The sequence below is a fragment of the Vigna angularis genome, chromosome 7 (assembly GCF_016808095.1).
Source record: "Vigna angularis cultivar LongXiaoDou No.4 chromosome 7, ASM1680809v1, whole genome shotgun sequence".
NCBI classification, from domain to species: domain Eukaryota; kingdom Viridiplantae; phylum Streptophyta; class Magnoliopsida; order Fabales; family Fabaceae; genus Vigna; species Vigna angularis.
The window spans coordinates 22364549-22387106 of record NC_068976.1 but is presented as its reverse complement, the minus strand read 5'-3'; the positions used below and the strand labels follow the sequence as shown (position 1 = coordinate 22387106).

Sequence of the window (22558 nt, the reverse complement as noted above, 5' to 3'; positions counted from 1 at the left end):
CAATTTGATTTTTTTTTAATAATTACAAACAAATAAATTAATATTCAATAACATCACAGCATTTAAAAAAATTAAATTATAAATCTATATAATTAGAATTAATAAATAATTATAATAAAAAATTTAAAAAAATTAATGAAATATTATTGGTACTATTTTATCATATTATTAAAATTAAATTAATAACTATAATTATTTATCATTACTATTTATTATTAATTTAAAAATATAAAATGTCTAAAATTTGATTCTCATATTAAATATAGTTTAATTTAATAATATAAATTTGTTTATATATTATTTTATATAGATTAAAAACTTAATATCTAAAAAATATTTCTGTTTATCTCTGTTTTGCGTTATTCGAAATATTTTTATTTTAACAATTATCTAGTTTAATATAAAAACTCTCATCTTTCTTCTCTTCTCACCTTTTTCTGAATTCTCATATATATATATATATATATATATATATATAATATTATATTTTATAATTATTTACATAAGTACTTTTATCTTTTTATTTTTACAATTATAGTTAATTTTATTAAGTTATAAAAATAATTACCAGTTTTTGAAATATAATTACAATATAATAAAATTTAGTTTTTTTTAAAATAGATAATTATTTTAGTATAAATTTAATAATATCATTTTATTTTAATAATTATTATAATAATAGTTAACTTTTTAAGAGACTTGAAAAAGAACATTTATTTTTAGATTATATATACAGATCATATAAAATATTATTATATGCAGAATATAATTTTTACATGTAATTTATTAAAATAATTTTATATTTAACAGAAATCATTTATCATAAGGCAGATAATTTGTTTATGTTTCCTCATGATGAATTGAATAAGAATGAGACACAATTTAATTATGTTGTGGATTGTCTAAACTTAAGAACAACTAATTAATACAAAAATTAACTAAATAAAAAATCCCCAATTAAGGTAAGATGCTAAAATTAAATCAGAAATAAAAACTTATAAGTTTAATATGAGAAAATTAAATCTAAAATTGTAATAATAGAACGTCAACATGACCATCAACAAAAAATATTTATAACCGTAGTGAATGGATGATTGAAAGAAAAAAATGATAGGAAAAGATTTTACCACAAAGTACGGTAGAAGATAAACATAAAAGAGATAGTTTATGTAGTTAACTGCACTGTAACTATAAAGGTTCAGTTTTTTAAAACTGAACCACAACATGATATAATTTAGTTATCAGTAAAAATAGTTTAGTTTTTATAGTTTAATATAGTATAGATAATCTATAGTTTAGTGCAGTTAAGTTAATTATGCCCAGCCCTACATATAAGAGAATATGGTACTTAAATCTATGGCTACAGCTTCTTCTTTAGTTAATTTTATGTTATTTTTAAGTTGTGCCTATTTTAATAATCGGATTATGTTTCTTATAATATGACACTCTTATAATCTCAGTTATTGATTCTATAATGTACGTCATTATTTTTATTTTAAATTCAAGTAAGTTTATTATCGTATGATCGTTTTCATTAGTCAATAACCGAGCGATCTGTTGGGAATCCAAGTGTGAGTTTATAAGTGGGAAGACACATTAACTCATTGCCTTAAGGTTTTGGGTGAAGAGTGGTGTCAACTACTTATAAGGTTGGACTCACATCTCATTGCTCATTGACTTCCCGGTCAAAAACCTCCCCCTTGATACTCCTAACAGTGGTATCAGAGCTATTGGTTAGTATTCCGCTGCTATTGTCATTAGAATAGTGTTGGTAAAATTCTGAGTATGCTCTGTGGTTGCGGTTTAATCCGATCTTCCACATCAGAAAAGAGTTATTACTGGAAATGTTTGGTAGTGTGAAAGTGCTGTCTGGGAAAGTTCTGGCTAGGAAAGACTTGGTACTTAAGAGTGTCCGTTTGTGACCCACCTCTCTTTCCTGGGAACTTCTTGGTGCTTTACTTCACGGTCTACATGTACTGTTCCAGTAGACAATACTATTCATAGTGAGAAGTGCATAAGCCGATTCTTAAAAACCATGACAACAAAATACGAGTTAGAGAGGTTCAACGGCAACAATTTCGCGTTGTGGAAATTGAAGATGAAGGCAATTTTGAGAAAGGACAATTGCATAGCTGCTATTGAAGGAAAACCCGCAGAAATGACGGAGCAGAAGTGGAAAGAAATTGACAATAACGCCATCGCGAATTTGCACCTATCAATGGCAGATTCAGTGTTATCCAGTGTGGCGGAAAAAGAAACAGCAAGGGAGATTTGGGATGCCCTCATAAAATTATATGAGGTGAAGTCTCTCCACACAAGAATATTCGTGAAGAGGAAACTCTACACTCTCTGGATGAGTGAGTCCACAACGGTGACAGACCACATCAATCATCTGAACACTTTGTTTGCCCAACTATCAGCGGCTGATTTCAACATAGTTAAAAATGAACGCGCGGAGCTTCTACTGCAGAGTTTACCCGACTCGTATGATCAACTCATCATGAATATTACGAATAATAATATTGAAGGTAGTCTACACTTTGAGGATGTTGCCGGAGCAATTCTTGAAGAAGAATCCAGGCGAAGGAACAAAGAAGACATGCTGGAAAGTTCAAAGCAAGCACAAGCTTTGGTGATGATGAGAGGAAAATCAACGAAATATGGGTCTAGTGGGAGTCAGTCCCATGATATATCTCAAAGTAAGAAGCATCTCAAATGCTACAATTGTGGTAAGAGGGAGCATGTCAAGAAAGAATGTTGGCACGGGAAGAGTGGAAGAAAGAACTCTGAGGCATCAACCTCACAAGGTTGTATGGCAAATACCTCAGAGGATGAAAATATTCTGTGAGAAAGAAGGGAGGTCTGGTAAGTCATAAAAGCTCAGAAGATCATGGCATATGCTTATGGGAGATACGTTGCAAAAGGCTAATGCAATGGTTACATCGACAAGTCAAGAAGAAGCGGTCAAGAAGAAGCGGTGTTGACGTGACATCGTACTTGGACAAATGTCAAAGTGAAGTTTGCAAGGCAGAACATAATCTGTACCCGGGCTTAAACATAGATCAGGGTTTGCTAGTTTGACTACCAGCAAAGAAAACACAAGAAGACTTGGTTCATTCTGATGTAAGGGAATCACCGGAGTTATTTCTAGGAGAAGCAAAGTTTATTCCAGGAGTTTGAGTGTATTACATCAAGAGGAAGTCAAATGTGTTGTTACCAGTTCAAGGAAACTAAAGCACAAGCTTGAAACTGGAGGAAAGAATTAAGTGCTTGGATATGCTAACAATGTGAAGGGGTATTGCCTGTGAGTTTCACCATTCATAAGGTTATTGTTAAGCAGGAATAAAATGATGCTCCAACCAGAAGGCTTTGAAGAACAAGAAAACTTGGTTTGTAGGTTGAACAATGGCTAGGGAGTTTGATATGAAGGACTTGGAACCGACAAACAAGATTTTAGGGATGCAAATTCACTGAGACAGAAAAAGATAGGAAGATTTGGCTTTCTCAGAAGTAAAACTTACTGAAAGTCTTGCGGCGCTTCAACATGCAAGAGTGCAAGCCAGTTTTACCCCATCTCCTATCAATCATCCTCAAGTATGAGTCCTAGCAATGAAGCGGAGAGGATGGAGAAGTCTCGAGTACCGTATGCATCAGTGGTGGACAGCCTTGTAATTGCTATGATGTGTACAAGACCCAGACATTGCACAAGCAGTGGGAGTGGTTAGTAGGTTCATAGCAGGTTTTGGTGGAGAGCAGTGAAATATTGATCGGGTGTTGCATTGCGTTTCAGAGATTCGATTCTACTGAAAGTTTAACGAGCAACATGAAGGCAAAAATGGTGTGAAGATTTTGATGAAACAGATTTGATTAGTTTCATCAAAATCTTCAAGTGGGAGATTGTGAAGAATGAAGTCCCACATTGGTGGGAACTTCTAAAGTGGTATGGCAAGGTGGTTATAAAAGAAACCCCTTGCCCCCCTTTGTAATACATCCCATTCTCTCATGTGTTCTTTCCTTTCTTGTATTCTCATAATTTTGAGAAGTTCTGATAGGAAGAGAGAGGTGCTGTAAATTTTTCACTAGTATAAAATTTCCAGTTTTGTCTATTATCAGTATTTTCTCTTTCTCTATTTTAGTTGTGTGTGCTTGTGTCGTATGATTGTTGGAAATCCAAGTGTGAGTTTATAAGTGGGAAGACACATTAACTCATTGCCTTAAGGTTTTGGGTGAAGAGTGGTGTCAACTACTTATAAGGTTGGACTCACATCTCATTTGCTCATTGACTTCCCGGTCAAAAACCTCCCCCTTGATACTCCTAACAGTGGTATCAGAGCCGATGGTTGGTGTTGGTGACCAAGGCTCGGACGAGGGTAATGACCCCTATATCAAAAGTCTGTGTGACCCGTTAAGATGAACGGCGATATAGAGGGCTAACTCGTGGTTAAAGGGGATGCTTCCGCTGAAGGGGGAGCTGTAGAGGGAGTGTACCAATGACTCACCCTTGAGGGGGAGATTGTTGGGAATCCAAGTGTGAGTTTATAAGTGGGAAGACACATTAACTCATTGCCTTAAGGTTTTGGGTGAAGAGTGGTGTCAACTACTTATAAGGTTGGACTCACATCTCATTGCTCATTGACTTCCCGGTCAAAAACCTCCCCCTTGATACTCCTAACACGATCAACATAATCTTTAATTCAATTACAAAACAACAATAAATTGATTGGTTGAAACCACAAATAAGATCAACAATTAAGAATAATTTTACTAATTTTAAACAAAAATATTAGATTAACACTAATTAAAAGTTTATTTCCAAAATTTATAAATATAAATTTAATATTTAGGTAGATGATTATTTTTATTTCGCATTTATTACTAAAGTATTTGGATAAATATTGATTTTAATATTACAATGTTTAGCATATAAAAGAAAATTAAAGATTAAACTCTGAGCTAAGTTTAGAGTTCGAATATTATTTACGTAAGAAGACTTAACTTTTATTCCATAAAGCAAAACATCAATTAATCTGGTTTGAGGTATTCTTCGTTTTGAAATTTATAATTTAATATAATTTTATTCTTAACAAATATTTCATATGGTAAAAAGAAAAATAATTATTTAAAGTGTTTTAACCTAATTTTTAAGCAATATTGATAATATTTGAAATTGAGGACCTGTTTCACTCCTCCTTTCAATTTGTGTTCAAAAGGTTCGTATGAAATGCAGACAAAATAGGTTTAAACGTCTTGATTCCTCTGAATGTGGTACTGGTTGTGATTGAAATTAACTTGGATACCTTTTTTAATAGAGTTTATGTGCATATTTAATAAAGACAATTTGGTAAGGAGTCAATTTTAGCAAAAGGGTCTCTCTCACTTCCAAACTTAATTGTCCGATTTGTGATGTTGATCCATTTGGAGTCATCTTTGGTTTTTTGTTCTATTATATTGATTTTTCCAAATCATTATATCAATTTTTATATTAAATTTTTTTTATTGAATTTTGTTTTACTCAATTAAATTTTTAATTTTCTAAATTTAACTGAATTCTTTTGTAAAAAAAGTTCAAAATATAAAACTATGCGTGTCAAGATTTCAGTTTTTTTTTATTATAAATATAAATAATTATTTATAAAACACTATTATAGAAGTTTTAAGAGACAGAAAAAGAAAAAGTATCCTTTACATGTGTGGGTGAGAGAGTGAAAGTCATCTTTGTTTGAACAAATCCTGGTTCTGTGATTTGTAAGCTGTTGTGCATGCAAATCTGACATCGTGTCAGCTAGTAACAATTTTAATATTCATAATAAAATACAGCTTGAATAAAATTATTGATAAAAAGAAACCCCACTTGTCGTTCTGGCAAATTGATAACGTTATAAATTAACTTAACCATGGCCATTCTTCAAGATCCAACTTATTATAACAAGTTAATCAACAATGGTTGGAATAAACAAAAACAGGTAAAATACTTTTATGTCCTTCACCTTTTCAGTAATCTGTTTGCTCTTTTGTCTTTTGAAGGTTTTGTTTTGGTATTTTAACTTTATAATATATTTTTTTTTCAAAATTACCATGATTATTTGTTTGACATTAGCTATTAGTATTTTTTAATTTCATATATTATTTCATTATAGCTTCAGAATATTTTAATTAGTTATTTATGACCCTGAGGTAGTATAATAGCTAATTTAAACTTTATACACCACTTACATGAAATATAAAATGAAAAGTATTTGGAGATGGTGACTTTTGTTCTTGGTGGTTTCTGTCCTTCACTAGGAGAAAGGAGAGAGGTTATGGTGATTATTAAATTAACAATATTATAGAAATTGTTTATATTTAGTTCCACTCCAACTTAACTTGAATTTCATTCTTAATGTATTTAGAGTTTTGTCTCGTTTTATTTTTCTTTATCCTCATTAAACATTTTCTCTTTATTTTTAACCTTATACCAACACACTATTACTTTTCGTATTGATAATAAATAATAAATATGTCATTTAGTATTAATATAAAACGAATATAAAGACAAATAAGTAAGAAAAAAAATTAAGAACAAATACTTATATGAAAAATATATAAATTTAAGAACAAATCAAAATATCTAAATGAAAACTTAATTGATAATATATATTTATTAGGAATTTAAAACGCTTAAATTAGTTTTTTTAGTATTTTGTTAATAGTGCAATTATTTTAAGATTTTTTTTCGTTTCTTTTCCTTTTTCATTACAAATAAAAACAAATATTTTGATATTTCTAGCACCCAAAAATAAATAATTGTATATATTTAGAATTTATAATAAATAAGTAATTTTCAGTTTACTATAAATAAATACGTTTAGACATATAAAGTATATTTTAAATTTACTAGATACAGTTTCAATTATAGTATAGTGCTACTTTTAATTGTTGATAGTTTCTTTTACAAATATTTAAATTAAGTTAAAAATAAAAAGGGCCAAAAGAAAGAGTACAATGATAAAATATCCTTAAATATTGAAAATCTATTAAAGCAATTAAATATTTCTAAAAAATTATTATAATTTGAAATAATTATTTTAATTTGTACATATGCAAATTAAAAATGTGCAAATTAAAATATTCTAAAAAGAAGTTATTAATAATTAAAAAGAACATTACATAATAATTTATAATAAATACAATTTATATATATTGCAAATATTTTTTATTATTAATTTTATTTTAAAAATTAAATATTTTTTATTATATCCAGAATTATAAGTTTGGCATTATTTATAATTTATGATGCATACTTCCCATTAAAAAATTGTGACATAACGTAGGAACATTTTGAGGAAGAGCGTGAAAAGAATCGCCACGAGGAGAGAGTGAAGATAAAATAAAGGGATATATTTTTTCTCTCATTTTTTTTTTCTCTTTCTTAATCTCTATTTCTCCTTCTGCAAAGTCCAAACAGAACACAGCGTCAGATCAGACTCAGACAGGAGAAGTTGATAAGAACAAACAACGAAACCGTTTCTATTTTCTTCACTCCTTCTTCCTCTCTCCACTCTCACTCGCGCAATCTCAATCCTCGTTCCGTTGTTTACTTCTCGTGCGCATTGCATTGCATTGCTTTCTTTCACAAAACGACGACGACGCCACCACGCACCGTTTCGTTTTCCCTTCACTTTCCGTCGTTTGCTTCGGCAAATAGCATATCGCATGGGAAACGCTAACGGCAGAGAAGACGGATCCATTACCGCCACCGCCGATCCCCCCGTCGCCGAAACCGTCGTAGCTGTAGCTCACGCGCCGGATTCCCATCCTCCTGTTCGCGCCTTCTCCTCCGATTCAATGGCCAATAGTCCGCCTCAAAGTCCTCGCCGCTCTAGATCGCCGATCCTCTTCGGTCCTCAGGTTCTACCCGCAACATCCTCTCCTCTCTCACTTCTGCTTTGATTTTTCTGCATTTGGTTTATGCGTTGATGTTGAATTATTTTGGTGGAATTTCGGTTTTGTTCGGTCAACTAGGTTATTCGGGCGATTTTACTTTATGTGTTCGGTTGGTGAGTTTTGGTGCTAACTAATGTCTGGTGCGTGAGAGACAGAGAGCGGGAGATTAGGAGGCAGTGTAGGTAGGGTTACTTTGGTTGAAACAGCGGATTATTTATTGAGTTTATCTTCACACGTTCGAAGTTGAATAAAGGAACTGCTGTCGAACGGATCTGGTAATTTTGTTGTTGATGAACTGGTTTTTTCTTGCATGGACATGGTTCAGATTGAACAACAGTGTGTTTTCACATATGGAAACAAAGTGAAGCTGCAAGTCACAGCTTCTTGATTGGTAGAGAAATATATGTCTAACTTGCCTGACCAAACAGGCAATGAACATGAAAGTGACTTACCTGAATATTTCTATTTTTGATTGTCTGGCTATGGTTTAAATTGTTTGAATGTTGAGAGGCGGATAGTGTGGATCTTCGATAGTACAACTGTCAGCTGTTTTTTCTTTTCAGAACTTTTACGTACTCGCATCTGTTTGTTTAGGAGAGTTAGCTCACTATTTTGTAGATTCTGTCCAATGCTGCAATCTCTTTTCTGTGCAGTGAGAGTTGAAAACTTTGCTGGACTTACGACACAGATCGCGCATCTGCTACATAATGACTCCATATAAGTTTAACTTGTCCCATGGTTGTGACTTGTGACTAGATTATTACACCATTTGGAAATGCGCTTGAATAGTTCTAGTCTACTGGGCTCAACCAGTTAAATTGGTCTGATTCAAAAATTCCACTCAATTGTGTCCTCTGGATTGAGTGTATGTGAAAGCTGTTTGGAACCCGACCAAGTTGAACTTTTTACAGAATCAATTTTATTGTTATTACGGTATTTTTTTTTTCTACATCAATTTATATGACGTCTGTCCTGGGGTCTGTCCTCGACATTTCTCCATTTGAGAAACAACGCGGGAAATATTGGAATAAAGATAAATGATAATGTTTGCCAATGGTGATTCAATAATTTTGGATATTGTTATCAATGCATCAATATGTAATTTAAGTGTGGTATACAGTATACAATTAATATTTTTCTGTGCATTTATTCCCTTCTATCCAATGTTCTACTGATCCATGGGTTTGGTAAATATTTGGCCTAGTGTCTCCTTTATACCTATCTATGTTCTGAGCGTTCATTTTTGTGGTTTCTGATTTGCGGAATAGTGCGTATAACCTGGAGAAGAAAACTTCTATTCCTAAGGCACCTCTATCTAGTGCAGAGTTGATATGTACGTGTCCAGCCAAGCTGAAAAAACAAGACTGGTGGTTTAGTTTAATTTGTATGAATCACTGTCCATTCACTATTTGTGAATTTTGGTTATCATGTTTTGCATGCTTATATTGTGTTCAGTATGGGTTCAGACATGTGTGTAAGTTAATGCTTTTGTGTCAATTTAGTAAAAGGGGATGCAGAAGCAGGTTTGTCTTGCTACAAGAGAGCTGGTGTATGTCCGTGGGAAACATGTTTCCAAACACAATTAAGTAATTTTATGTTTTCTTTTCCAATGTTTCGAATTAGTATTAATTTTTACCTGATCTACTGTTTAATAAAATGTTAATCTTTTAGTTACCCTCTAGTTCTTTTAAGGGGAATAAATATCTATAATTTAATTTAACACAGATATATGTCTATCTCTTACCTTTACAATGTGCAGGGTTTCCCAGCTGTGCTCATTTATATATGTTGAATTTTTTTGCGTCTAAAGATTGTCACTCCCAAAGTAGAGTGTAATGTTGTGAAAAATGTTGCACCCTGCAATTTTCAGATTTTCAGCAGTAGATCATTTCGTAGTCGCTGAAAAAAACCTGTCATATGTGGAAAAAAGACCTTGTGACTTTCACGGTGTAAATTTATCTTAAAGTAGTAGTAGCCCCCTCAACATTTTCTTGTTCATGTTCGGTATTTTCTAACAACCCTGGGAATGCTAGATTCTGACATTTAAGTTCTTTTGTTTCTACATAATTATGTCAATTAATGCAATCCTTATTTATTTTAACTACTACTTGCATGTCTGGAAGCAAGGTGATTATCCTCTCAAACCAGTTTGGTTGTATATAATATCTTGTACTCAAAATCCAGAGTGATTGATGGCACTTTGCACGCCATAGCTATTTGCTCTTACTAAGAATGCTAGTGAATCTCTGTGAAACCCCGTTGTGTCCAGAGCAGCTTGAATTGATGCCATTGCAGTCATAACCACTTTTGCATGAGACTAAAACCCCTCTACATTTGTTCCGTGGAGTGGCATAGTTTGGTTGGGGGAATCTTGGGATTTTGCCCCCTTTTTATTTCATTAGACCCTTTTCCCACTCTCACCTCTTCTGAAGGCTAATTGGTGTAGGTGTCTTCTCTCTTAGACATTGATTGACCAACTGCTCTCAGCTGCATTTCCGGCCAGTCCACACTCCAGAACTCTGGCACACCCTTCTGTGGTCCCTCTGTTGATATCCTTTGGGATCACGTCAGAGAGGGGTCTGTGCCTTGTTTTATATATTTTTACTATTGTGTTTAAGATATGTTGCCCCACTTACCATTAAACTTTAAGAAAATGAATGTGGAGGATGACAAGTAACTCTTTTTAAAGTTGTTCGTGATGTAACTTGCATCATTGCTATATGCCGTACTGAAATTTCAATTTCTCTTAGTTACGAATTTGTTTTTTGGGTTAGGAAATTTGTATGTAAGTTTCACCAGTGGCAAATTAGCATTATTTTAAATTAAATATTGACTTTCTTTGTTTTCAGGTTCCTCTAGCTCCATTACAAAGAGGTAACGGCCCTCCTTTTCTCAATCAAATGTGGCAGAATGAGCCTCATGGTATCGTCAATCAACCTCCTGAGCACGGGATCCCTGTCATGATTACATGGAACTACGGTGGTAATAACGTAGCTGTTGAGGGATCCTGGGATAACTGGACCTCTAGGTGAGATTTAACCACTCTTTTGTCAGTGACAATTGATTGTATCTGACATAAAATAGTTTTAGTGTCTGCATAAATTCTACAATGAGATCAGTAACGGTAAGTTTATTATTTGCAGAAAGGCACTGCAGCGAGCTGGCAAGGATCACTCAATCTTATTAGTCCTTACACCAGGAATATATCATTACAGGTTCATTGTTGATGGTGAAGAGAGATTTATTCCTGACCTTCCTAATGTAACTGACGAGATGGGACATGTCTGCAATCTTCTTGATGTTAATGTATGTATCGTCCTACTTGTTTCTCTCTTGATGAAAATATCATTTTCTGAACGTATTTTCATCTGGAAATTCATTTTCCTGTATAATTTAGTTGTATGTCTGCATTGAGTTTTTATTTTTTCATTCTCTTGATGAAAACACTGGTTTCTGCACTCTGCTATTGGTTCATGGAAACAACTTATAAGTTTTGCAAAGCTAGTTTTCATAGGATTTTGCGCTTTTAGCAAGGTTGGGAGTTACAAGGAGTTTTGGATGAAAATTGAATAATAAACTCTTGCAAATTGTTTCCTGATTTTACTTATTACTTTAAATTGACTTGACTATCAATATCAAAAGAAAATTCAACTGATCACAAGAATGGTTAATATTTTCCTATCCCATTTAGGGAAATTAATTTCTCTTCCAGAAACTGATTTGAATGTTATTGTTTTGCTGTAGGATTATGTGCCAGAAAACCCTGATGGCGTGTCTGAGTTTGAAGCACCACCTTCCCCCGAATCCAGTTATGGTCAAGCATTTCCAGCTGAAGAGGACTTTGCAAAGGAGCCAATGTCTGTTCCTTCGCAACTGCATCTTACTGTCCTAGGTATGGAGAACTCTGATGTAGGTTCCTCTTCCAAGCCCCAACATGTAGTGCTAAATCACGTCTTCATAGAGAAAAATTTGGCCTCAAAGTCTGTTGTTGCCCTTGGACTGACTCACAGATTCCAGTCCAAATATGTGACAGTTGTCCTTTACAAACCACTCAAGAGGTAAATATGTGACGCTTGTCAATTATATAAAACTTTTTGTTTTTTTGGTAGCCTCAGTCTGTAAAGATAAATTTTTTAAATAATAGTCCTGACAGGCGGTATATGAAAGTCCTGTGTCTATAGATACGCTCGAGACTTCTGTTCGGATTTATAAATTTAACCTTTTGTTTTTTTCAGTCTCTGTTGCTTCTTTTCCTTCTAGAATATTGAAATAACACTAGGGGTTGCCTTAAATATGATGTTTGTAGAGCTGCTGAAGTAGGTAGGTTGCTGGTCATGTTTTCTACATTAGAACATCCGAAGTATTGTACACAAGCCAAAGAATAGCTGAAATTTTAGTCTAGTGCACGTGATTTGTTGAAGCTCCGATCCGTAACAGTAAGTCGTAAAACTAGCCCCGTTAAGCGTGACTTAGGGTTTGCTATGTTGCATAAGTAGCTTGCTGCGTGGTTAGTATTCCTTAGAACGTATTGCTATAAATTTTCGTTTGCATTGTAGGCAACAAAAACAGGAAAAATTCCAAAGTTCTATCATTCATTTTTCTTTCCCTTATGGTTGGTGTTATCTTAAAATTTAGTGGAAGGTTTTGGTAAGAGGAAAGAAAATATGAAGAGAAAATGTGGATGATTATAATGCATTCTTGCCTATTCTTATTTAGTTAAAGAAAAAAGTCAGAAAGGAGAAAAAATGACATCCATAACACAAGTTTTTAATTTATTTATGGACATGGTTCAATTTAAGTATAATATGATGAATGATTGTTTTCGTGATGGATTGAATATCGGTCCTGTCTAAATAATTGAACTTTAGGTCGAATGCATTAAGGAAATGTTTTAATTTTTGAAAAGACAACACAAAATTGCATGATAAAAACTATAACTATTGAAAATATTTCAAAACTAATAATTTTGTTATGTTTATAGAACTATAGAACCATAAATATTTCGAAGTTTTGGTTTTCTATTTCTTATTTTCTCTGTACTTTTACGTCTCATTTTCACATTTTTATTTGCCGAAGTTTTAAATATTATGAGGAATAAAATTATCGAGTGCATTTATTTAGAATTTCTAGAGTTCTAGTTTGGAAGTCTAGCTTCTTCTTTTTCCACTGCACCCTATAAAAGAGGGTAGGAGATCAAAGTACTGGCGAGTAAAGTCAGGATGCGTTTTTTGGGTTTTAATTGGACATTCCTCTCTCTGGGGTGGAAAGTCACTGGCACAGACAACAATAGGTAGACATAGCTCGGTTAAATGGAGCGTGTTATTTTTCACAGCATCTCCATCCCTTTTTCCTGCACCTCAATAAAATGGAAAAAATCTTAATTAATAAATTATCGGTAGATGGAAAGCATTTCAGATAGCATAATGTGAAATTTATTTCAAATTATACAATTTAGAAATCAGTTTGAATTACTCAATCTGAAATATGTTTTTGCATTACATTTTGTAATTCAAAAATGTTTTTTATAATATATTTATAAATTATATTTGAATAAATAGTGATTTATTATAATTGTATGGATAAGTTCTTTAAAGATATTCCAAATCTGCTGAATTATTATTATTATTATTATTAGACACGATCTTAAAAATCGATGGATAAGTTCTTTAAAGAGTTGTCTGTCTGCTAAGGTTGAGATAGTACCAGGGAAGTTTCTTTTAAGAAACAAAAGAAAATGCAAATAGGGAAAATAAATCATGATAGGGAAATAAATTATCATGGAAGCAGCTTGGAGATAAACACTCAAAAATTTAAACCTTTTAACTATAAAAAAGAGTTAAATATATTTTTTATTTATAAAAGCTAGGTTTAAACGTCCTCATATTTGTATGAGAATATCAAGTGGATCCCTATATTTTTAACTGTCTCAATTGGATTTATATATTTGTAAAATATCTCAATTGGGTCCAAATATATGTAAAATGGTTACTTTTAGGGGTTTGGTTCAAAGTGATCATACCTTTTAAAAAAGTTCAGTAAGGTCTCATATTTCGCATGTTCAATTTGGTCATTTTCGCTCACACCGTTAAAAGCATAACGGTGCAAATGCTACAGTGGTCAAACCTGAGTGAGCTGTGCAGTTTAATGAATAGGTGGTGGAAAGAATTAAATGCAAAGAGAGAAACGTAAATGGTTGTTTGAAGAACCTGAGTGAGCTGTGCAGTTTAATGAATAGGTGGTGGAAAGAATTAAATGCAAAGAGAGAAACGTAAATGGTTGTTTGAAGAATTAAATGCAGAAAGAGAAACTTAAATGGTTTTATCACCCAATATACTATTCCACCCTATATCACCCAACAATGCACCAGTTTTATACATCCACCTCTAGATCTCATCCTATATACTATTACACTAAATAATAACTCAAAAATGATATAATTTTCGAAACCCATAAAACTAGATATTTCACTGTTAGGACGCAATATATACTCTTTGTATTTTTTCTAGATTACTTTCCAGAACACAAATACACAAACAACACTTTAAACTCTCAAACTTACACAACATACAACTCACAAAGTACAACCCTTTTTCTCTCTTTCTCTCACGATGATGCACAACTCACAAACAAACACATGACTCAATAATACATGCAGTAACTCCATTCTTTCTCTGGTTTCTCACGGTGGTGAACCTTTCTCTCTTTCTCACACAAATAACTCTCACAAAACACCATGACTTTTCTGCACACACTATCGAAGACCCTCTCCTTTCTTTCTCTCACAAAACCGTGAGGCTTCTCTCTTCTTTGCATTCTACTGCCCAATCCCACGGTGCACACACTTACAAGTGTGCCACGCTTCTTCTCTTGCCACAAGGTGTCAATTTATCATAAACAAAAGCACAAACATCCGAATATGGTGACTATTTTAGTGCTCACTTTCGGTGCTCACATAATTACATACAAACAAAACATTTCCTAGTGCATGGGTCCAAACAAATATTTAAAGTTTACCCAACACACTCATACCACCATGTGATGACAGTACATTACTCCACATTTATACCACTTCCATACATTTAATACTCATAAAACATTCAATGCAATTATAAAATACTAATTTATTATACCCATAAACTCATGTTGGTATCTCTATTGAGAACACAACCCATCACCAATGCACTCCATTGTCATATTTCACTCATACAACATGTTAACACTTCCTACTATTATTTACATTCTTAACCTAGCCAACCTACGGCTACCCTCCAAAGATTCACGATATGCACTTTTCCCTTACTACAAAACCACATGCACTATAATCCTTCAACCCGTGAATTCATATTCTGGGAATAACATCTCAAACCATTTTTTTTGCTTAGCAACCCACAACCTTCCAATTGGGTATACTATCTATCCACATAGTTTCTCAAGATTAACAAGTTTCAAAAGAAACACATCATGCTCAATCAATACATCAAAAAGTTAACTCCCCTTACCTGGGTTTTCCAATCAATTCTTTAAAGGCTCCTTAGTTCCTAGAAAATCGTGAGTGCAACAAGGGCCCCTGCACAACTCCTTGGTACTCACAATCTTCTTCCTATTACTCATTACGCTCATGGTGGAGGACAAAGAGTGGTGGTTTCTCTTTTACACACTCTCTCGAGTTGTTCTAGAATGTAACTTAGGGTTGCTTCTTATTTCGCACACAAGCCGCCGGAGGCCACGCATTCTTCCTCCCCTGTTGCCGTCGTTGTTGAGGATACACAATTAGTGGCTCCCCCACGCTCCCGGGTCTCGCCGGATTCCCTCCAATACCCACCAGATTCTCATTATAAGATTCGTGGAGCTTATAATATGATGGCAAAGCTTCCCAGGAAGTTGTTGGAAACGAGAGTTATCTGCTCTGCGGTGATTGTTATGTGAAGAGGGTTAATCCAAAGGTGAGGATTATTGAGGTGGAGCCCTCTGATGCAAATGCAATGGCGTTGTCATTCCATCATGATCAGAGAGTGATTTTAGAGGATTTACAGATGGTGTGGCTGTTGAGATTTGCGCCTAACATATCATTTTAATTTTTTTTAAATATTTACACAGTGCAACATCTTCAAACGTGCCACGTATTCATAACACCACATTGCACCATTATATTTTTAACTGCGTGAGCGAAAAGGACCGGATTGAACATTTTTTAACGAAATATGGGGCTTTACTGAACTTTTTTAAAGGTAGGATCACTTTGAACCAAACCCCTAAAAGTAGGGACCAAATAATGTATTAAACCTTGTAAAATTAAGCCAATGTTATCCTAACCATTAAGTTGTCACAAAGGCGTTAAAATGTGCTGAGGTAGATATGCTGACGTCAATATTTTATTAAAAAAATATGTTTCTAGTGATGATATGAAATTTAATAAATTAAAAAAATTAGAAAAATTATGCAATTTGGAAGCTCTCTATTGGTGGACGAAGACAAAGCTTGCTCTCTTTCTCGAGAAAGAATACGATGGCCATGCTCTCACAAAAAAGCCCAACGGCCCGGAACTTTTGACTCTTGGATCAAATGGGTTGGTTTCATGAGTTGTTCTCCTGCACCCTTTATGCTCAAGTTTAGTGATTTATGATTCTGCATTGAAGCTGCTTTGTGGGTTCTCTCCTTTTTCTTCAGTTTACTTCTTCAAGATCTACTCTAGTATGCCCCTTTCCCCCTTTTTTATTTATTTTAAAAAAATCCCCTCTTTCTTTGCGTTTCTCCTTGTTTTGGTTTGGTATCATAATCATTGTGTACTTTATTATCGTTTTTAATCAAGTTTTGTGCAACACTCATCTGTGTCACTTTACTCTCATTTGGGTGTTCTTCTTCCTCCACCCGTAATCTTTAAAATGATTATTTTACTTTTTGTAAAAAGTGATTTTTAGATTACTTATATAGGAAACTTTCTGAAATAACCTTTTTTGAATTTTTTTAGAACAAAAATTCACGAACAGATTTTTCATAATAGGATTTTTAGAACGAAATTTGTAGAACATATAGAACGAATTTTGGGCTGAATTTTTCAGACACTAAATTTTGAAACAATTTTTTCATAACATATTGTTGTAAATATTGAAAAAAGCAGTAATAAAATATTTCTTGAGACATGTAAACATTTAAAGATGTATAGTCCTTCAAGGATACAATATAAATTTTCTAAAATTTTCAAAGATTTTATAAACTAACAAGATAAACTCTAAAAAGAGTAAATTACTAAATTCAAGATAATATAAAAAAGAAATGAGAAAATAAAGATAACGAGAGAATTAGAGAATGAGAGAGAGAATTAGAGAATGAGAGCATGAAAGTTGTGTGGGTGTCTTTGGAAGAGTACAAGAGGATATATTTTTATACAGGTGTAGGAGATGTATAAATAGTAATATATTATTTCCATTCTTTATGATTTTAACACTTAAAATTACATTGGCTTTACTTACGTCTTTCTTTTCAAATTTTGATTCTAAAATCAATTTAATTCTATAAACAATCTCATTGCATATACTAAAGACTTAGATGTCATCCACATACAAACATATAATAAAATAATAACCATTTCCAGGTTTAGAGTAATAGGATAGACACATATTATTGCCTATGTAGAAAATTCTGTCCAGGATTTTTGACACATCCAGGAGCAATATAATTTCGTAAAAATGTATGAGTGCTGAAAATAATGTTTTGATTCTTCAAATTTGGATTGTTGTTCTCAACCATAAGATTGTTGTAAATATTGACAAAAACACAAACAAAAGACTTCTTGAGATGTATATATTCATTGTTCTTAAGGACTTATATGTGATGTGTTGCGCAAGCCTCCTAACATACAACATGAACTTCCCAATATTTTTTGAGGATCTTAAAAATTAATATATATAAACTCTTAAAAGAGTAAATTACTAAACCTAGGCTACTATAAGAAAGAAAAGAGAAAATAAGGAGAATGAGAGAATAAAAAAGATGTGAGTGTCTTCGAAAGAGTAAAAGAGGATCTATTTATAAGTGTAGAAATAGTATAGATGAATGAAAACTATCTCCTAACTTATAGAGGAGAAAAGTCCAACATTCACAGTCACTACTATGACCTGCGAAATAAGATGTGTAACATTAAAAGAAACTGAAAAGTTAGTTATAATATTTCTTGTTGTGTAAAAAGGAGAATGCAGTTGTTTTATATTTTATTGTAACCACATAAGCTATTTTCTTTTACAATATATTGATTATACAACACATATATGATATGTTCTAAAATGATTTTTTCAAAACAAACTTTCAGAAAGACATAAAATATGTCCTAAAATGAGTTTTCTAATGGATTTCTTATTAGTATAAGAATACATTCAGTAATAACGGGGTGTATGATGAAAAAGAATTTCGATAATTTCCCTTTAGTCTTTGTACTCTCATCTTACACATATTAGCTGTGATAGGTTTGTAATGTTAAAACCCCTTTGAATTATCTTTTTATAGTAAACAATAACAGGGTTCATCATTATAGCACTGTCTTCCGAGAAAACAAAAAAAAAAAAAAAGACAATGAAAACCAACATCAATGGCCAATTTATTCCAGTGACAGCAGCTAGTATCAATGTAACTAAAGAAGAGAAATATAAACAAACTAATCTTTAACATGATATTTTTAATATAATCTTTATTATTAATTAAAATTTATTAGCACATCTCATTATGATTTAATGAACATAATTGAGATTCTATTTTGGTGATTTATTTCCTTTTAACTTGATTCTTTTATCTTTTCATTTTATAATTTTATAAAATGACGTTTTATTAGAATATTGGCTTAAAAGACAACAAAGCCAACAAACATGTTTGTTTGTCCTCTCTCCATCTCCTTCACCTTGCCAATGCTAAACGATGGCGTCAAAGAACTCAAAAAAACAAAAATAACAGATACACAGTTCAAACTTGAGCAGCAGTCTGAGAGTGAGAATTGAAAGACGAAAGAGGCCACAATATATGGTTTGATGGTACCTTAACGAAATACCAGAATGCTATGTACTAAACATTTTTTTAAGGTTGTCATCATCACAGATAAAAACCTTCCTGAATTAGTACAGATACTAACAAAAAGTGATTTATGGTGAGATAAGTTTTGGCAATCCAATATATATGTAAATGAGTAATGATTCATTCACCCCATCATATATACACATCTCTTACTTATCTCTCTGTCTTTTCTTTTTTTTACCACATCACATAACCGTTTGATATTCATCTCTCACTTCTCTTGAGTCTCTCTACCCAAGGTGTGAGCAAAACCATTATTTTTCCAAGTTAAAAAGAGGAAGATGAAGTCTTCGAGCAAGGTGGTTGGTTTGTGTGTAGTCTTCAAAAGCAGCAGTTCCCGCCGCAGGAAGTTAACATTTGGCAGAACGATTTTGACTTTGCTTGTGCTTTCACAACCAGTTTGGGTTTGGATTTGGATTTTCTTCTGCTACAAGTATGCTTCATTCTGAAATAAATTAATAATCTCTTGCCATCAGTAAGGGAAAATCTTTCCTCCTCAGGTTGAACTGCGCGGCATCAATGTCCCACGAACAACCATTTAATCTAACAATAAATAATGTAAAATCTTCCATTTTCTTATCATTATTATTACTGTCATTGTTTTGCTCAAGAACGTGTGTTTGTTTGGGTTCAAAACAACGTGTATTTCTTTGACGTTTGCATTTTATGTACATTACTTTTGACGTTTCCATTATCAGAAAGAAGAGGGCGAAACATCATCTGATAAAGATGATATTTTTCACATGAGAAATGAAACAAAATACAGTCTTGGTTCACTAGCTTTGCATTGCATTGCATCATTGTTGGAGTGAGGTCGAGAAATGCAAGATGGTCACAAACAATCATGTATAGCATAAGGATGGTATTAACAGTATAAGTCACTCACTCACATGTAAAAGCACAAATTGCAACCAATTGTTCGAGGTTCATAGTAGTAACCCAAAAAAGATGAAGTGAAGTACAAATGCATGGTGAAGCTACTAAAACAAAGGGACACAGCACACAAGTAGAAGTAGAAGTAGAAACACTAATGAGCAATACCAATTAAAATAAGAGCAAACAAACCCGACCAACAAAAACTAATGACCCCAAATGAAGTTTGTCCTAATGAAAATAGAATTCTCATCAAAACTTATCTGCCCTGTCCTTTTTCTGTTCATGTGCTTTTCAAATTTTTTTGTTATGGTTGGTTGGTCCTCACTTGGCCATCATGACTTTGACAAACTCCTCATAGTTGATCTGCCCGTCACCGTCAACGTCTGCCTCGCGGATCATCTCGTCCACCTCATCATCGGTCAGCTTCTCGCCAAGGTTGGTCATCACATGGCGGAGCTCTGCAGCAGAGATGAAACCGTTCTGATCCTTGTCAAACACGCGGAAGGCCTCCTTCAGCTCCTCCTCTGAATCAGTGTCTTTCATCTTCCTCGCCATGAGGTTCAGGAATTCTGGGAAATCAATGGTACCATTCCCATCAGCATCAACCTCATTTATCATGTCCTGCAGCTCAGCCTCAGTTGGGTTTTGCCCAAGTGACCGCATCACGGTCCCAAGTTCCTTGGTGGTAATACAACCTGCATCATTTCAACACCAACAAGAGATTCAGCCTCACAACAAACTGCACGATCCAATCCAATTTAATAAAAAATTCAGTGCATGTTCATAAACTCATCTCGTTAATTTGGCCCAAAAACACGTAAACTATGACAATTAGCTTTCTGGTTGAACACGGAAGAACACATCAACAATGTGTAACCTAACATGCTATATTATATGATGAACACTCAGATCTAAAATTTTGCCTTTCTGCTCAATTTACAATCCCCGGTTTTGTTCAAAAGTTTCAAACACACATCGTGGCAAGAATGTGCACTAGGAGGGTGTAGTCAGAATCGCCCTGGTCAATTTTATCATTTGCCTAAAATCTATTGCCATACAAGACTCACAAAACAATAACTGAGGGTAAAATAATTCCTTCCATTCATTATAACCACACACAACTAAACAATGGTAACCAAGAGAGCATCAAAACTTGATCAATCATAAATCCCAGTTTCCAATCCTTATCAGAGATACGCGCACCATGCAATTGCTATTTGATACTGGGATACATGTTGAAAATCAAATAAAAGGAACCGAAATGAACTCAACAAATAGTAAAGGGGTCCATCTTGTACGAACAATTATAAACATACATTCTCACATATATTTTCTTTTCCTGTTAGATCAGTTATCACATCAAATCACTTTCCGTCTCCGTGTCTTCTAATTTCCTAAATCCACCTAAAATGGGAGCGGATGTTTACTTTTTTCCATCCTATGTTGTGTTACTTACAAATCCAAATGTCACATCCACATAAACAATTCCGAAAGAGAAATCAAACACCCAAAACCAAATCTCAACTCACACAAGGCCGAAAACATCTATGCCAACCAACCCCAAAACCAGTCACATCACATGCAATATTAGCAAAGGACAAAACGGGAAAAGGGGGGAAATTTTCAACGAAAATGCAAATCCAATTCACTCCCGCACCCACATAAATCAAGACGCGAAAAACGAAAGGAGAAGCACCCAAAGAGGAAAAGACTAGAAATTTATGAAAATAATCAAAAGGGTACGAAAAAAAAGAGAGAAATTGAAATGAGATCTAATCTAAGCGAGCGAAAAAAAAAATAAAAAAGGGATCTGAGAAAAGAGACCATCGCCGTCCTTGTCGAAGAGGCTGAAGGCTTCCTTGAACTCGGCGATCTGGTCGTCGGTGAGTTGATCGGCCATTGGATTGAAGAGAAGAGAAGATGATATGATGGATCTTGCGCGTTGTGTATATGTGATGTGAAATAGGAGAGAAGAGGACTATGCTATTTATATGCTCTCACAAACACCAACGAATAAGGGCTTCTCTTTCTTTTTGTGGTACTTAATTCAAACATAATCAATCATTCTACATTCCTCAATTATACGAAAAAAAAACCAAACCTATCTCTAATTAATGCATTATTCTCTAACAATGCTAACATGTTCTACACAAATTACAACCCCACCAGATAAAACAAATCAAATCATAAAGTTGACGATATATTTCAAAAGATTTCGATGATAAATTGTTAAAAATAAAAGAACAAAAAATATTTTGTATTGACAGTTGTAAATTTATGCATTGATCTAACGGTATCTTATCATTCTTATTGAAATATTGATATGTGCTTTTCCTCAATTTTCAGACAAACACTCAGTCTGTATAGAAAATATACCACTTAATATACGTTTGAGATTCGAAGGTTCTATTATGATGGATTGAAATTCAGTCTACGTTGATGAAATAAAAATGTTAATTATTACTTTATCAAATATTTTCAAGACATAATATTTTTACATTAAAAATAAAAATTATCATTTCTTAAGATTTTAATATTTTGTATTAGTCCTGTGTTTTTTTTACTTAATTTTACTTATTCTTGACCAGATTTTTACTTTTTTTTTGTTTGTTTCTCTAAAAAATCTTTACACATCACATGTTTTCTATTCAATTTTTTTTTTGTCATTTCTCCACTTAGTAAATGTTTATTCTTAAATAAG

The 22558-nt window shown here is 33.2% G+C and overlaps 2 protein-coding genes across 2 annotated transcripts; one reads left to right on the top strand and one right to left on the bottom strand.

The window, feature by feature from the left end:
- The first annotated feature begins 7412 nt into the window (after window positions 1-7412).
- On the top strand, window positions 7413-12157 carry LOC108337963 (SNF1-related protein kinase regulatory subunit beta-1). Its single transcript, XM_017574555.2, has 4 exons — window positions 7413-7887; window positions 10773-10951; window positions 11067-11229; window positions 11668-12157. The coding sequence occupies exons 1-4, from the start codon at window positions 7693-7695 to the stop codon at window positions 11983-11985; spliced, it is 855 nt and encodes a 284-aa protein (XP_017430044.1). The 5' UTR covers window positions 7413-7692; the 3' UTR covers window positions 11986-12157.
- Window positions 12158-19810: 7653 nt separating this feature from the next.
- Window positions 19811-21869, bottom strand: LOC108337964 (calmodulin-1). Its single transcript, XM_017574556.2, has 2 exons — window positions 21682-21869; window positions 19811-20552 (listed from the first exon to the last, which is right to left on the bottom strand). Exons 1-2 carry the CDS (start codon window positions 21755-21757, stop codon window positions 20179-20181), a joined length of 450 nt encoding a protein of 149 aa, XP_017430045.1. The 5' UTR covers window positions 21758-21869; the 3' UTR covers window positions 19811-20178.
- Between the last annotated feature and the right edge of the window lie 689 nt (window positions 21870-22558).

Coding starts and splice junctions, on each gene's coding strand:
- LOC108337963 (XM_017574555.2), top strand. CDS start 7,693: ATGGGAAACGCTAACGGCAGAGAAGACGGATCCATTACCGCCACCGCC. Junction 10,952..11,066: donor TGGGATAACTGGACCTCTAG/GTGAGATTTAAC, acceptor TATTATTTGCAG/AAAGGCACTGCAGCGAGCTG. Junction 11,230..11,667: donor GCAATCTTCTTGATGTTAAT/GTATGTATCGTC, acceptor GTTTTGCTGTAG/GATTATGTGCCAGAAAACCC.
- LOC108337964 (XM_017574556.2), bottom strand. CDS start 21,757: ATGGCCGATCAACTCACCGACGACCAGATCGCCGAGTTCAAGGAAGCC. Junction 20,553..21,681: donor CTTCGACAAGGACGGCGATG/GTCTCTTTTCTC, acceptor GAAATGATGCAG/GTTGTATTACCACCAAGGAA.